General features: G+C 35.2%; 1 protein-coding gene across 6 annotated transcripts in view; it reads left to right on the plus strand.

The window, feature by feature from the left end:
- Positions 1-17,439, plus strand: part of LOC139151372 (rab11 family-interacting protein 4-like) — a 51,996-nt gene that overhangs the window by 1,129 nt on the left and 33,428 nt on the right. For all 6 annotated transcript variants that reach the window (XM_070724124.1, XM_070724125.1, XM_070724127.1 and 3 more), the window contains exon 2: positions 1,664-1,766. In XM_070724124.1, the coding sequence (XP_070580225.1) occupies positions 1,664-1,766 (103 nt within the window). The remainder of the gene's footprint in view (positions 1-1,663; positions 1,767-17,439) is intronic.

The raw sequence follows: 17,439 nt of genomic DNA on the forward strand, positions 1-17,439 counted from the left end.
CTGTCAACGTTGCCTTGTTTACATAGTACAAAAGAACTTTGCGCAAAGTAATTTAAAAGTGGCACAAAAGATACCGGCTTAACAAAAACCGTTAAAAGTGTGACCAACAGTCTATTGTTCTGGGTATAGACAATAGAAGCGAGACTGCCTGTGTCCGATGCGGATGCTGATTTTAAAGCACTATTGTCTACTCGCTTGTCAGTGCAGAGTTCAGAAAGTGTCTACAATTGCTGTGAATTGATGACTTAATTTTGCTTCGAAAAATTCATAACACCTTCCATGGCTCTCTTCAGTCCATTTTCTCCCATGATTTTTGAAGCACAAATTCTCAGTATAGTAAAGTATGAGAGAGTTCCCCAATTTCTTTTCGTAATTTTAGACTGAATCCATGCATGTATATAGTATATCAACAGCTGCCATTGCCAGTCACACCAAATGGAACTCTACATTTACCAACACCCTAGAATATCTAGAAACCTCTCAATAGAATGAAGTAAACTACAAACGCAGTCAAAATTATCATATGCAACAGGAGTCTCACAATTCTATGGACCAGAACCTGGACCTGGGCCAAGTCAATTGCAGATTGTATGCAGACATCATCATTCTCAGGAAATAGTGTAATTTGATAAAGACCCCTGTGTAATTATCTGTAGAATATTTCACTGTTAGTTCTTCCCTGACCCAAACCTCTCTTAAAATTTTCCCTTTTGGCCAGGTAGAATCACGGCTCCTTGTCCTACTAATTTTTTCAAATACGTCAAATACATTTGTGTTGCAATATTCCAGTTGTCATTTTCAACATAATTTAGTATTTCCTTCCAAATCCTACCGCACCTGAGGCATCATCCCTTGCATTGACCAGGCATTCAGTGAAGTAACTTTGTGAAATATAAACATTTTCAAAAATTTAGTCATCATTTCTTCTGTCTTGTCAAGAACGTGTAACAGACACTTTTCTTTCTCTCTCAAAAGACGTTTGACTGACAATATTTTTTCTGTCTCAAAAGATACTATTTTGTATAAGATGGCACTGACTGAAAACCTGTTGAATTAATTTTTAATTATAAAGATGCTACCAATTCAATGCTTTTGCATGTAGTAAATGTAATTGTGTAAGATTAATTAATATTTGTGGATAATATATACAGAAAAAAATAATGTCATATTGCTAGAGAAGTTATTAAAAATAGGAGAGTTATAAGTTTTCAACACTTTTAAATATTTTGGTTTAGTTAAAATTCTGAGGGTTTCAAGTAAGATAGAACAAGAAGGACCAATACTGAATGCTGGAAGCAAATTCTTCGAATTCCCAGTGCTTGGCCACAATGGACACAATTCAATGTAATAAGCCTGCCATTGATACAACAGTTTAAAAAAGCAGGTGCCTACTGGTACAGTTGTATAAAAACTAATATTTTTCAGAAGTACCGGTAATTTGATACAAAAGTGCTACCAGTATAATCTGAATAAAAAAATTTAAGTTGTAAGATACTGACATGAAACTCAGAGCAATAAAGTTTGCTGAGTTACAGCAACTGGTTCAAGAGCATTTTTAGGGAGGTATTTGTGCTCAAACTAATATCACAATTCATACAAAAGGCAACACTTAAGTTGAACTTTTTGACATTGAGGGCTAAGCCTTTTGAATTTTTTTTTACAGAGAATTAATGCTATTTTGCACCACCTTGACCCACAGAAGACAGGAAGAATTAGTTTTAGAAGATTTTGTCAGGGTGTCAAGACAATTTTGAAAGAGATCGAAGGTAAGCATTCCAAGATAAAGCTAGTCAATGTCATGTATCAGTTCTGTGTACTTTGAATTTACGCTGCATTATATGTAAACCATTAATTTCATGGAAAAGTGCAAGCAGGAAGTATTGTACATGAAAGTATTTAGTGTCAAAATCTGTGATCTTTTAATATGCATGTGAAATTTTACGAGGAAATACCAATTCCTTGCTGTTTATATTTTTGTAAACTTGAACTTTACTTTTTAAATGTGAATTCAAGGTCGTGTGCACTGTTCCCACGCAAAATGTCACCCTCCTAAGCTATGTGAATGCTAATATTTTTTCATATCTGAACTCAGCCAACATCTTCAGGATTTTTAATTTTTTTCAGAAGAAAGATTTTCAAAACGTTGTCATTGTACCAAAACCAGATTAAACGCTGACCTTCAGAATTATTTTTACAATGGGTAAACTCATGAAGTTGTTGAAAAGGTATAATAATACCGTAATGCAATGTTCTTGGTTGTAATATTCACGCTAAGGCTCAAAACCTATGACAAATTTGAAAATTTTTCTCTTGTCAGTCTTGATATGTTTGTGTTCAAAGTGAACCAGTCATCCAAAGTGTAATGACCATCAAAGCTTTACAGTGAACATACTGGTATTCTGTTTTATGGCTGACCAGTGTCATCCTAAAGGACATTCACGGTCATTACTGAAACAAATAACCCTGACTAAAGCACTGTGAATGGTATTGATCAGCGCTAATCTCTCTTCAGGTCACGTTTTGCAGTTGAACAACCTGTGTAATTTGGCTTTAGAAATGCCTTCCTGTTTGCTCGCTTGTAAACACCTGAGACTGTAAACTCACCTTGATTTAGGCAATCAATCTACAGTATCGGGAAAAATAATGACAAAAACATAAAGATATCAAGCATTTACGTCAAAATTTCAGAGAAGCAATTTCTAGGTAAACCAATCATTTGGATGGTTTGGTTATTTTAATCATTAAAATGTTGCATGGATAAAACTTACATTAACCTGAAAAAGCCACACAGCATTAACTTCTTGGTATTTTTTTCAAATGTAATTTATAAATGCCAGTGGATATTCTATGGTAAAATGTATGCAGTGTATCTTAGAGTGTGCCTTGAAATCAACAAAACCTATGTCAATATACTAAAAATTCTTTTCCCATTCCCATGAGCGAAAACTCTTTTTACGTAGTATACATAGCTTCATGAAAATTAATATGCTTTAATGAAGTCATTGACCAACCTTTTGGTAAATACATTAACATTTACAGGAAGAATACAATGTATGCTCATCATGAAAAAGTAATTTTCAAAATTAAAATGGCATTTGTTCAGCATTCACCTAATTGTTACCTTAAGTTTTGTAAATAGGAAAATCCTCATCATCAAGCAAAATGGCATTGAAATAGTGGTTGTAATCCTCTAAATATTAAAAAGGAAATGGAAATGGGGTCAGAATATCATTAAAAAGTTCAAAACGAACTATTGGATGTGATAGTGAAATAATTAAGCAATAAAGCACACCCAGCGATGGTATACCACGAGATTTTGGCCAGTTCACGACATATATGCAAGAGCGATAGCGAATGCATATATGAAGTGAAATAGTCAAAATCAAGTGGTATACCGTCGCTGGGTGTGATTTATTGCTACTATATCATAACAATATATTGAAATTCTAGCATAGAATGTCATAAACGGATTTTTGCTCAAGCTGAGAGCACGCGCGTATGCCAGCCATGGTGTATCGCCAATATACCACAGTTCTTTTCGCGTCTCAACCAATCAGATCGCAGTATTTGCACCATCAATATACTGGTAGGATATAATATCTGATAATGCATGAATGCGGATCTGTCATACTGTATACTGAAACTGGTAGCATAGCAAACAATTGCTGTTATCATTGCTTTTGAATCCAGCATAATATAATAATGATGAATTTATTTGTTTCAAGTAAACAAACTGTTGGCTATGTTTGTGGTAGGGCTATTGAGCTTTAGACTGAGGGTTGATGCAGGGAGTTGTCTTGAAAGAATTGAAAGAAAAGATTCAAGTTGAGGGAGTTTCTCTGAAAACAAACCGAAGTGTTTTGCACATTGGCTCATTTAGGCAATGAAATTGGGTGGACATATACTGTTAAGATGAGAAATGTGGACAGATATAGCTAGTTTCATAATAGTTTAATACTACTATCAATATTTTTCACAACAGAAATTTCATACATTTGTCAAAAATTTGCCTTTTTGATTTTCATTTGATTGTTTGTCATAAGAATAGCATTTGGAGAAATGCTTCAAAGGTAAATGTGAAGTACGTGCCACATTTGCAGAGATGTAATACAACCTAGGGGAACCGAGATTCAATAGCTTTTCACTTTGTGGGAATTAAAGCTCAGGTGTGCCCCCCTGTAGCTTGAACAGTTATTACCAACATTGAAGCTGATTGTATGGTGTATGAGTGAGAGCAATGAAGCATGGGGAATGAGTAGAGTTTGGACACAGCAAAAATCTCCAGTTTCAAAATGTTATTGCCAACCTGTACTGTGGATTTAATGCAACAGTGGTAACGTGTGAAATTTGCTAATATAAAGCAACCAGATTACCGGTATCATTTAACTAGGGTGGCCAAGCCATTTTTTTCTCTTGTTTATACACACAATTGAAATTGATTTTTAGTAAGAATGGGGTAAACGAAGAAAAATTAAAAAAAAAATTATGCAAATAGCTGTATCCAATCAAAAGTTATGAATTTTTAAAGCAATAAGAATGCCATTTTTTCGCGGACAATTTTCGGCAAATTTTAAAATTATTTCAATGAATGCCGATTCCTTCAAGTTTGGCAACCCTTAATTTTTTATTTACTTCACATGGAATCATTAAACTATGTGTCTTGTGCACAGATTTACCCAATATTACGGAAAAATCAAGATTTGACTGATGCACAGTCTTGGATTTTGAAACTGTGAGTGTTGGAAATTGAAAATGTTTTGTCTGACTTAGTCAAAATTGCGGCGGCACCGTACCATCGAAAAATGGATGGATTTTTATGTTTTTATGAATTTTGAATTCACATAACTTAAAAACTAGAGCTCGCAATACAATGAAATTTTGTCACACTGTTATTTAATAACACGCAATTCTAACAAATCAATTTAAACTGCCAATTGTCTTTTAATGCAGTTCTTTTCCAGCCATGAAATTGTAAGAAATAGCTGTCCCTAACTTCAGCCTCAGGCAGGCTGTCAATGGTGTGTCAGTGTGACTGCCTTCCGCCGCCATCTTGAGTCACACTGTACTGAGGTCTATGAATGAACACGATTTTGTTTTTATGATTCGTACTTGTGCTCGTGGACAGATTTTCGTCATATTTCACAGAAATGTTGGAATGATGTTTAAAAAGAGCATGCTACAAGTTTTATGGCAAAAATATGTATCTAAATGGGAAAAATCTACACCGAATTTACCGTACTCAGTTTACCTCGTGTTTGCTGGCTAAAATTCCCAGAATATAACAAAAACTCACCACTACATGTAAATGGGATGGTCTGCCACTTCCTGGCCAAGTTTCACAGTTCTATGACAGCGTGCACAGGGCCCGAAAGCAGTTCCGTTGCGAAATAGGTATTGACTGGATTCAGAAGTGCGTGCCATGAGCGACGACCGCTCGAGCGCTGTGGCCGGTCAGTACAAAGTGGCATTTTTGGAGAGGAAAAACACTATTTTTCTATCGTTTTTTCTTCAGTGTTTTAATGAAACCTGCCTCATACATCGATTTTAATTGGAAATATCCATTTTTTTAGTAACTGAGCTACTTATTTTCAGAAAAAATGGCGTTTAAAATTTCACGAAAATCAAATTTCACTTTCAGTGTGCGTGAGTTGCGTATAATGTCGCAACATTTTAGCTTAACTTTGGCCACCCTAATTTAACATTGAAGAGGACTGAAATCTGTTGACCTCAAAGGTCACTGCGGGATGTAAAGAACGCTGAGTCGATTTGAAGCATGTTTGCGGACAATGAATGCTTTTGGTGATTCCTAGGTAACGGTCCACACTTGCACTGGGGTCATATCCCATGTCATCGTAATTACATTGATAAGAATGTACTGTGATGGGAGTATAAAAAAAGTAGGGAGGTTGAATGACAAGCAGGTTAATGTGAAGGAGGTGTGTCACTCACTGGTCAGGGAGAATGCATTAAACCAACAGTTCAGATTGCGTATACCTGGTTGCAAGCTGAAACATAATCGCCTTCCCTTTTTAAGGTAAAACTGAAGGATACTGCCTTTAAAAACATACATAAACCAGGATTTTTTGGAAATTCTGTGTATTTCATTGATATAAATCTGTTCAATTTAAGGTGGAAATTTTTTTTTTGAGTTGGTCTTTAATTTTCACTGCCATCTTAATTTATGCTGATAAACCATCCAAATACATGCTTAGTGACATGAACGGGTATTTTCTGTGAAAGCCCTTAATTTATGTGCTCAAAATAGAACTACAAAATCTGTGTTTTTGAGGATAACACACAGTGCGGGTTATAAGTGTTGTTGAGCAGGTTAAATCCTTCAGTATTGCCTTAAATTTGATGAAAGATTTTGTGTGAATTTGAGCACAGATAGCATTAGGATATCCAAAATGAATACATACATTATGAAAAACATACTTGCGTCAAAGGAAAGCCTTGTGCGTCAGTAGCGGTATACCGGTTTGTTGGCTCCATTGGCCACACAAGACTTTCCAGAGTACTTGTGAATATAATCATTATTTTCCATAAAATCCCACATGATATTTGTGTACTGTTTTTGGATGGTAAAAAGGGCTCATCATAGAATTTCAAGACATTCTTGTTTTTGTAGTTTTAACATATTATTATACAAGTCAACTGTTTCATATGCATGAACAGTAGAAAAAATATCTCCCTAACATTTTGTTTGTCATCAATTCAATCGAATACCTTTGTGTTTCCCTGCCAACATGATGTTTTTCTATTCCTTTAACTGATGAAGAGTGCTTCTGTAATTTGTTTTGATTTTGCCACTGATATAAACCTGTGTGCATTATTGGAATCTGCTATCTTGAAGATCAAAACGTCTTCATTGATGTTATCAAATTAATGTTTCCCATCGGTCTCAAGCACTCAGGATAGATCAGATAACAGAATATAATGGTTTGAGAAAAAAATGTAAACACAATGAGTTAAATATCATAATTTTACACTTAAGCCAAACTGTAGTACAATTCGGTCGTTTTCAATGTCATGCATGAAGCTGTTTACTCTTGGTGGATTCCAACCTGCAATCCTCGTTGGACAATTACCATTACACATCATTTTGGTGGACTCCAGTTTACAATTGTGGTTGGACAATTGCCAGTATCCATGGTTTTGGTGGACTCAAACCTGCAGGCAGTCCTGGTTGGATAATTACCAGTAACCATCATTTCGCTGGACTCAAACCCGCATTAAAATTTGTGGCAGTCCAGGTGGGACAGTTACCAGTATATATAATCCATCATTTTGGTGGACTCCAGCCTGCAATCATACTTTAAGACAAGCTACCAGGACCCTTGGTACTGCACAGCATTCCGTCTTCCTCAACCTCAAGTTTGCACCGTTACTACTACCAGCACCATGTAATCAAGATTGTAAATTGAAATGAAATTCTTTGTGTAATGTGCAGCAGTGAGGAAAGTTGGAATGCTGAAAGTGAAAGAACAAATGAGAGTTAACACAATGCAATCAACATTGCTTTATCATGTGAATTAAATTGTACATACAAGTTCAACATGCATGTACCAGGAAGTACCGAAAGAGAAATTTTTCAAAGTTTCTTTGATTAGATAACACATGCTCAAAATAGACGTCTGAATAACAAATTTACCGGAGATTGAAAAAATTTGACACGTAGTTGAAAACACTTCTCTTTCATGCAACACAATGTGGACCCGTTGCAACAATATGACTTCTGCATAAATCATAAAATAACTGTAAAATTGTTCTCGTTATTTAACTTTTACATGTGGCATGATTGATAGTAGATCTGATATTTTTCATTTACATTTGGTGCTGTTATCAAAATTTGATGTGCTGTTGATTTGGAATATGAATGGCTTCCTGCTGTAAATAATTCATAGCTTTGTTTCATATATGAAAACAGCCTTCATAGGACTGAAATTTTTTTAATAATAATAATGGCTCAGAGCCCATAAATCTGCTGTAAAAATGTGGTTTAATTTTTGAAACAACTAATGCATTTTAACACCATGACAGTAAGTTATACTTTTAAATGTGTGATAAACACTTCAAAACACCACCATACTATATATCTCACAAACACCATAAGAAAAGCCTACAGAAATGTGTTGATTGAAATTTTAGCTACAGGTGAGTAAGAATATCAGAAATGAAATATGATTTCAGAACCAGTTGAAGAGTGGATCATTACTGTCACTGTGTTTTGACATTTTTATACCTTTGTCATTGAGCAGAATGAAATGTTCCGAATCAACAGCTATGAATACACCAACTGTCATATACCTGGTGTGTTCAAGAACAACAAATAAATTGTAGGATTATGTGATTATAAGCTGTACAATTACCCTGATGTTACAACAATAAACAGTCAAATATATTTGGGATTTTACCTTTCAATATTTTGAGTAAAAAGAGAGAGAAAAAAGTGAAAATCCAAGGTGAGATAAATGTTGCACTTTACATTTCTGAAACCTTATTTTACTCTTTACTCCTTCAGTATTCTCTGATTATGTCTTATATATATTATTATATCCAACATAAATTTTCTTCGCACTTTTGCTCTGGGAAATATAATTGCTCTTATTAAAATGTGATGCAGTTTTTACCTGTGTTGCTAAGTAACGGTTCCGAAGGGTATAGCTCTTTGCAAACAGATTTAACGGTGTTACACTTCAATATGGTGGAAGGCAAATATGTAAAATGATAACGTTATTTGCGTTCAGATTATTATCACATCTTATATTTAGAACCATTGCGACCAAACGTCTCGTCTATGTCCACAGGAGTTGTTGTAGCAGTACAGTGGTGCCACCACACCCATTGGCTGTCTCGTAAATATTGGTTTCACATTTATGTCATCATGTGTCCATAGTTTAAAAGTGGATTTGCATTTCCGCTTTAATTCTGAACAATCTAGAGTCACCATCCAAAAATAATTCTGCCGTATTATCTTAAAATCATCCCATAGCTGACATAATAGACTTCCTCATCATACAAAATGTATAATGTGAACATTTTGTACAGTAAGACAGGCTCTTCAACATTAAAAATTCAAACTATGTTCTCAGTGACCAAACAAGAAAATTAATTTTTGAGCTGTTCATTACACATAGGTACCAAATTCCATCGGTCAGAAGTATCAGGCTTTCTAGCCATAGTACGTCTGGAATTATATAAATATTTATTCAAACCATTGATTTGCTTAAGGTTGCCTTTGACATTAGGTGACATAATTGTCCAAGTAAGATTAGTCATTTGGTGATAAAACTGTTAAAACAGACAAAATTTCTCTACACAATTTTTTTTTCAACAATGTTTCACAGTCTTAGCCAAGTACGTCTCCTTAGTTTAGAGGAAAACAGATGTAGGGTATTGAATGTATTGTGTTAGTTGACATGTGCTTCAGTGCTGACTGTAATCTCAAAGAAGAAGCTTTCATACAATTTTCAGATGCACAGATAAGCTTATCTCTATTTGCCAATCTTGCTAATGGTACATTTTGATTTGACGATTTCAGTAACATTTAAGTTGCCTCTCTGAGTGTATATAAATGGTGGCATATCTTTGGTTACCATGCCTACATCCAAAGAGTGGTACCATATGATGTATAACAGCCACTGCAGTGCAGCAATACTACAGGGACGTTAGCTCTACCTTTGATGACTTTTTCATTAATCACATTGTTTAAAATACATTTTTTAAATCTTCTCCGTAAAGCGTGCTTGTAAAGTATAATAGGAAACAGGACATTTTGAACAATAAATATCAAATTTTGTTATGAATCATAGTCAACCAAAATTTTTCGTGGTCAATAATGGCACGTGATATTAGTTGCATGCTGCTGTATGGAAATTTGAGCACTAGACATTTCAACATGATTTTTTGGAGCAGAATGAAAAAGTGTATTTTACAGACAGAACAAACATGCTAGTAGAAAACACATCAAAAGTTTCAGCTAAAAGAGCTTTAAACTGTGCATCAACTGTACAATTCATTATAGGTGGCAAGCGCCTTTGTTATTCCACTTGGCTTCAATTTGATTGCAAATACCAATTGTGACCCTGAGGTCAATTGACCTCAACTGCTCTTGATCTTTGATCTGCGTATGATGCATGCAATTATACATTCCAATGCATCTAACCAATTTTTTCCATTTACGAAAATGAAGTGGTGCAATTTTATTACCAAGTGCTTCCACATGTATATATACATATGTTATCATAGGACTGTTGGTGACATAAATGAAAGTGCATCATACAACATTTCCTCCATTTTAGACATTGGCCAATAAGAGCTGTTGAATTTATAAGCTGTAATTTACGTGTTGTTGTCAGGATCCCCAACAGTGTGCAGTAAAATGTTTGGAATCTGTAACCCAAATACAATGCCCAGACTTGTTAACAGGGTAAAAATCAATAAAATTTGTTGGTGATATATAGGGGAACGCTTATATAATGGGTATTAAATGGAAACAGAATGCAATTATTCATTTGTCAAAGTAAAGATGTTTCAATTACATACTTAAATGTGACAGTTAACAAGTACTTAAATGTAAAGCTTGAAAGAAATACTATAATTCTTTATGTAGGAAGATATTTTGTAAAAGTTACAATTTGATTTACAGTACATATTAGAGGGACTGTTCGTACCAGTATTTACAGTTTCACTTGTATTACTGTAATGCAAGCTTTAAGAAGATGGGACCTACATATATCCCAGCTGTATAACCATTCAGTGCTATCCTACAGTGCATATATTTTATTGACTATTTCATCTACATGAATCCCTGTTACAGTTCCCTTCAGTGCTATCCTACAGTGTATATTTTATTGACCATTTCACCTACATGAATCCAAGCCATACATGTTCCCTTCATTGCTATCCTTCATTATATATTTTATCAACCATTATAAAAGGCAACCAGGGACAGGCAAATTATTACCAGGAGGATTGTTTTATCTTCAATAGTACCCACACAGATGCCTAGATAGTTGTATATCAAAGCCTTCATCTTCGGCTCAGCTGTCAGCAACATGGAGCGTATCTGATACATGTAGGTGGATGGGTGGAGTCTTTCGGTGTCCAACATCTGTCAACTTTTTACATTCAAAGCTTCTTCAAAACAGCTGGACCAATTCCTTTAATATATAGAGTACAGGTCCTCAAGGATGACCTTCATCAGATTTGTTCAAATTGTGGTGAAATATGCAAATTTGTATTTTAAGGCAATTTTTAACGTTTTTGGACAGAAATTTTTTTCACTGCTTCTCTGACAGCTTGTTTGGTATACAGGTTCATAGGGATTATCAAAATGTGATATATCCAAATTATGATGAAATCTGCAATTATTGTGTATTTTGGGGGCAATTTTTGCAGTGTTTGGTCAATTTTTTTTTCTCAAAAACTGCTTATCTGATATAGCTTTGATATTTGGTATACAGGTTTGTAGGGATGATCAAAACGTGATATATTGAAATTGTAATGAAATCTGTAATTTTGTATTTCTGGGGCAATTTTTGGTCAAAAAGTTTGTTTCTTGATATTTGGTAGACATGTTTCTAGTGATTATCTTAATGTGATGTGTTCAAATTACAATGAAATCTTCAATTATGTATTTTGGAGGCCACTTTGTCATTTTCGGTCAGGCTGTCCTGAAGTGAGCTGTCAAAGATTTCCACCTTCATCAACTACGTGTCACAAATAGTTATTCTCTTCATAACACAGTTGTGTTCTATTGGCCACTAGGTCACTTGTTCTGTATATGGCTTCACCAATCTATAATTGATAACACTGGTTCCACCGATTGAATTGTTCTGACATTTACTAAAGGCCAAAAAAAAAATTGTTTCTAGTGCTTGACATTCGGCAAAAGTGATGCGGTGATGCGGTTTTCTTTTTTTTTCCCTTACCTTCTTTTTTTATCCAGACAATGCTGGTTTAGCACAATTGATGCAACAGTTATTGTCTTTTATCACTTGCTGCATAACACTTCCGTTTTCTTTTTAACATTTTTGGACTTGCAAACAGGGATATCAAGGATAGCTGTAATCAACCCCTACCCCTAAAAAAAGCATGATGCGCAGGTTCTGAAATGGCGCGCGCGGTGACCAGAAATGACCTTGGTGGAGGGGGGGGGGGGGTGGTAAAAAAATATTTGTCAGCAGTGATGCGGCAGATGATAGCTCCAGGTCTTACATGTTACAATGTTGGTTACCATGATAAAAATGAAAAGGGTAACTTTTCACCTTTTTTGAATGTGATTATATTGACAAAGTCAAGAATATAGAGGACACATTTGATACACTAGTCTCAAGTATCAGACCTCAAACCGGCATCTGCGCCGGAATAACCATGGGGCGCTGCGGTTACTTGCGGTTTGGCCGCATGTGGCGCTCTTTGTACACCGATCAAGCGCTGACTCAGGTTCGAGGTCTAGCATGAGAGACAAACATTACACAGGTGGTCGATGTTTTTCTGATGTCTTTAGAAAACTGCAGCCACATGTCATTAAAATTTCATGTACATCATAATGAGACATGACGACAAATGGAAACTGTACCTGGTCAGATTGCATAACAGTGGCTGCAATCAATTCACCATCAATGACAATTTAATCCCACTATTATCATAAAATGTGGTGCACTATCCAAAATCCAATGTTGTTTGTGTCAACCTATTTAAAGACCGGCAACAAGTAGAAACTCTTTAAACTACATCCTCTGTATTGAAGTGGCTACAAAAACATACTAGTAAGTTAATTTTATTGTTTCTTTTCAAAAGACTTGTACTAATTAAACTAGTATCAAAAACATTCAAATATATTTCGATTGCATGACGTCAGCCTAAAAGCCATGACATCCATGCGTTGTTTACTAACATTGTAGCCTTGTTTCTACAACAAACCATATTGGGCTTATTGACAGGTTTCAACATGAAATGATGCTCAGCACAACTTTGAAATGAATACGCTGTTTGCAGGAGTATCAGTGTTCATTCCATTGCTGTGAATCAACAGGTGGTATTGCACAAAACTGTCAACCCAAATTCTGAGGAAATAGGTCATATATGCTACATTCGGTGTTTCTCAATAACAGTGAAAATAACACTGAACAACAAAGGATTGAGCTTAATATTTTCTTTCCGAAAAAGAGACGGTTATTTGTTGTCTGCACATAGATTCAGCTCGATATTTTCTTTCTGAAATAAAGTCACTTTTGTTAATTCTTGTCTGTATACATTACACCAAGTTTATATGGATTATGTGAGATAAAAAAGCTCCACTGGTATGCAACTATAATGATAATCGAGAGAATATTTACCTTTCAGTAGACTACCGGTATAGCTGTCAGAGTTTGCTTCGATGACACAGTACTTGGTAATATTATGCCATCTATGTTATATTATCACAACAAACGTGCATATATAGATCTCCAGACAGTTATTTTCTTATAAGTCTCTCTGTCCAGAAATCAGTGCATCATATCAACACTGTGAAATTATATTGGCTTTGTGCTTGATAGCAAATGTTGCAAATCAGTCATCAACATACTTTAGGATCACCCAGATTTGAATTTTTGCAACGAGGCATTCCAAATTTTCATATTTAACTCTCCATGAGAAATATTATTTTTTTAATACATGGCTACGTCTTTCTGAAATTGGAGTGTTTTTGTGACATTTGTCTTGACTCAGTGCAACCATCTGCTTACCAAGTATAGTGATGCATGATCAACGAATTCACGGAAGTTAGAAAATACATTTTATTTCCTGGTCCCTTGACAAAAGACTGGTGGTTTTTATATTGTATAACGTATTCATGCATCATGGTCTCTCATTGAGTTTCAGCAGAAAGGATTCTGTGATGACTTGCTGCTTGAATAATGTTTGCACAACGTTAAAGCAACTTGTTTTTGCCAAGTTTTGGTACATATGGGTAAATGGTTTGAGAACCTTGGTAACATTTCTCTTGTCCCCTGATAGGATTGCATTGATATTCTCAGCTAGGGTCCCTGTAAAATGACTGGGCAACCCAGGTTACGTTTACCAAGGTACCATCCCTAACAAAAACACCATTACAGTATCCTTTAAAAAGTCTTGTTGATCTGCTTGCTGTTGTGCTAGGCCTGTACAAGTGCATGTTATTTTTTCCAACAGTCTATCAGTTGCAAGTCTGTAGTACATCGTACTATACAGTCTATTGGGTTTGGGTAATTGCTTTTCAATGTTTCACAAGATTTATTCCAACAAGAAGTGTTACCCCATATCCTTGAATACATTCTAACATCGACATCAGACCTGCCAGTTTGGTTCATGCTTCAGTAGTTTACAAGTATGAAACTTATATTCTGATTTAAAGACCCAATAGCTGCGAGTATAATAAACTGATCTCAAAATATCCTCAGTTTTCCGACAATTTTCTTTGAGTAAGACCCATTAAAGACTGAAAAAGTGTATAACGCTGTCATTAGTGTCAAAAGTGGCACGTAAATTCAAAACGACATTTTAGATTGATACTTATGTACATGTCCTTCAGTTAGCACATTTACGCGAACAGACTTTGGTTTGAAAATAAAATCATGAAAATACTGCATAAAATCCGTAGCTATTAGGGCTTTAAGGTGCAGTACATCTTCTCCGGCCAAGCTAATATGTATAGGCTTTCGGTTACGCATGAGTACTGAGTCTGACAATTTCCACTGAGCAATTGGAATGAATGCATGAGAAATTATTCAAGAAATACAGATTGCTTACAAATCTAGTATATTTTTTCAAAACCAGATCATCAATGAGGTAATGTTTATGAAAGCAGTTTATAGTATGTTGCTATTTATAAATGTTTTATACAGTGAGGGCAAATGAACTCACTGCCCTATCTGAAAGTTGGTGTCTTCTGGTCTTCCATTGTTCTGGTCTTCTGTTATTTTTTACTTACTGCAAAATTTTTCATATTTCACGTGAAAGTTGATGCATTCACATATTAACACACATGAGATTGTATGTTTTAAAATCAAACTGTTTGTAAGGATGTAGGTGTACATTCTGTTCAGGCTAAATTTAGCTGATCATAACTTGAGTTTGGTTTTTGCAGAAGAACAATTTTAACTATCCCGAAACATTCTCGCCAATAAAATTTATGTTCACTTGTTAAATACGGCTTTCAAAAGTAACCCTTTTAAACATTCAGTGCAATTTGCAAAATCCATCCACTGCTGGTGACCTTATTCATCAAGTGAATTAAGAATGATGGATATGTCGAGAGAAACCGTATGGGTTGAAGAATATACACACTGTCTTGTACATACTGAAGGGCTTTTTTAACCTACACAAATTCTCAGTGGCTATTTTTTTAGTGTGATGACAAATCCATAAATGAACAATCAGCTTCACTCTTTGTTTAATTTTTTAAAAACTATTGGATAAGTGTTACATTCAATTTTGATTGCAATTCAACACTTTCAAGAAATACCCTAGGTGGTTAGTATGGTTCGGTTTGCAGATATTTGCATATTTTTGCATTGGGGTACTTGTATGTTTTGTGTGATGTAACAGTCTACGGTTATGTGTATTTTCAGAGCACCTATATCATGAGAAGACTTTCATTTCATCATTATTCTTTGAAATGAATGTCTTATCAAGAGCTACCCAGAAAGATTCCTTATTTCTCATATGTTGCTAATTCCAAAATCAATTATATACCACAGCGAGGATTTGTGAAAATCATTGTTGAATGTGTCACACTTTATTGCTCTTTCATGTTTCTCAATTGATGTCGTGTCATTTTACTGTGAGCTACATCTTACCTTAGCCTCTGCCAAAGGCAAAATTGTTGGCACTGTGTGAAGGAAGGCTCATCCAGTCTTTTACTCAACTGATGGGGAAATCTGGAAATAATCCAGTGCTTGCAATGGATGGAGGGGATACTAATAATCCTACATTGAAACAGTGGCTTCTGTAGAACTGATAGATTATCACCAACAGCTTAGAGGAAAAACTTTTGAAGTCTTCATTGTACAGTGTACCACAGTTTGGCTTTGTGAAAATCATTGTCGAATGTGCTTGCCAGTTCCACTCTTTATTGCTCTTTCATATTTCACAATTGATGTCATGTCATTTTACTGTGAGCTACTTTTTAGCTTCTTCCCAAGGCAAAATTGCCAGCACTAAGGGAATTAAGGCTCATCCAGCGTTGTACTCAACTGCTCAGGAAATCTGGAAATAATCCAGCACTCACAATAAAGGGAGGGGATACTGATAATCTTTGTACATTGAAACGATGACTTCCAGTGAACTGATAGATTAACACCGACAGCTCCAAGGAAAACTTTGCAGCCCATATTGTAGAGTGATTTGAGCTACCGTAGTTGCACAGTCACAATCCCAGAATTCCAAACAACGTGAAGACAATACGGGGTATATGCAGTAAACAACAATTACAATTCTGGTCACACAGAGGGATATAACTTTTTACAGCTATGAGGAAAAGTATAGATTACTTCAGTGAATAATTTATGTTTTGAAATACCACAGGGATTGTGTACGTTTTGGTACATTTAATCAAAATGTGATCACCAACAAATTATAAAAATGTTCATTTGGAAAGGGACTATCCATGACGTATGTAAACAATTACAATACGCATTTGAATTTAAATGACATGAGGCCTCATGGTGGATTGCATTGTACATGTTGACAACTCGTTTATTGTGATTTTATGTGAGTGCCAAGTGGATTATTGCAACCTAGAAACGTACAGTAATAGTCTGAACTGGCAATATTCAACCAAGTCAGTCAGTCAATTTGTGTCATCTTAGTTTGATCCAGTATCTGTATAGCCACCGAGAACTGGTGTATAAGATGTTGTTACTATGACGATATCAGAGTAAAGCTGCATCATTCATCATAGCTTACTCAAGAGAATAACACAAGCAATTTCAAGCTAGTTGTTATTATATAATACACAGTGGATAAAAAGCTGATAAATCTTGGTAAATGTCTGAACCCTATGAAATGCATCGAGCTTGAAAACAAGGCAGACATATCAACAGTATTCCTTATTTCTGGGTGCTATGAACATTGGCAGAGAGATTATCAAATGTTATTTCTATCAGCCATATTGACATTATAACCCAGTCTCCGAGTGATGGATTGCAAGACAACATAAGATGCCAATACAGCATTTACAATCTATGAAAACACCTGGAAAAGCTTTTCTTTACTGGAGTTTAATGGCCAATATTTTGTTAAAACAACCTCTTTCCCGTTGGCATAAATTTATAAACAGAATATTCAAATATAAGTATACGTAAAAACTGGTATGTAATACTTAGAAAATTACATCATTTTCAGGGTTTGTGCAAATGTGTTATATATTGTATTTAGAGAACACCCATGTAATGTTCCAGCCTGGATATTTAA

The sequence above is a fragment of the Ptychodera flava genome, chromosome 15 (genome assembly GCF_041260155.1).
Source record: "Ptychodera flava strain L36383 chromosome 15, AS_Pfla_20210202, whole genome shotgun sequence".
Taxonomy (NCBI): Eukaryota; Metazoa; Hemichordata; class Enteropneusta; family Ptychoderidae; genus Ptychodera; species Ptychodera flava.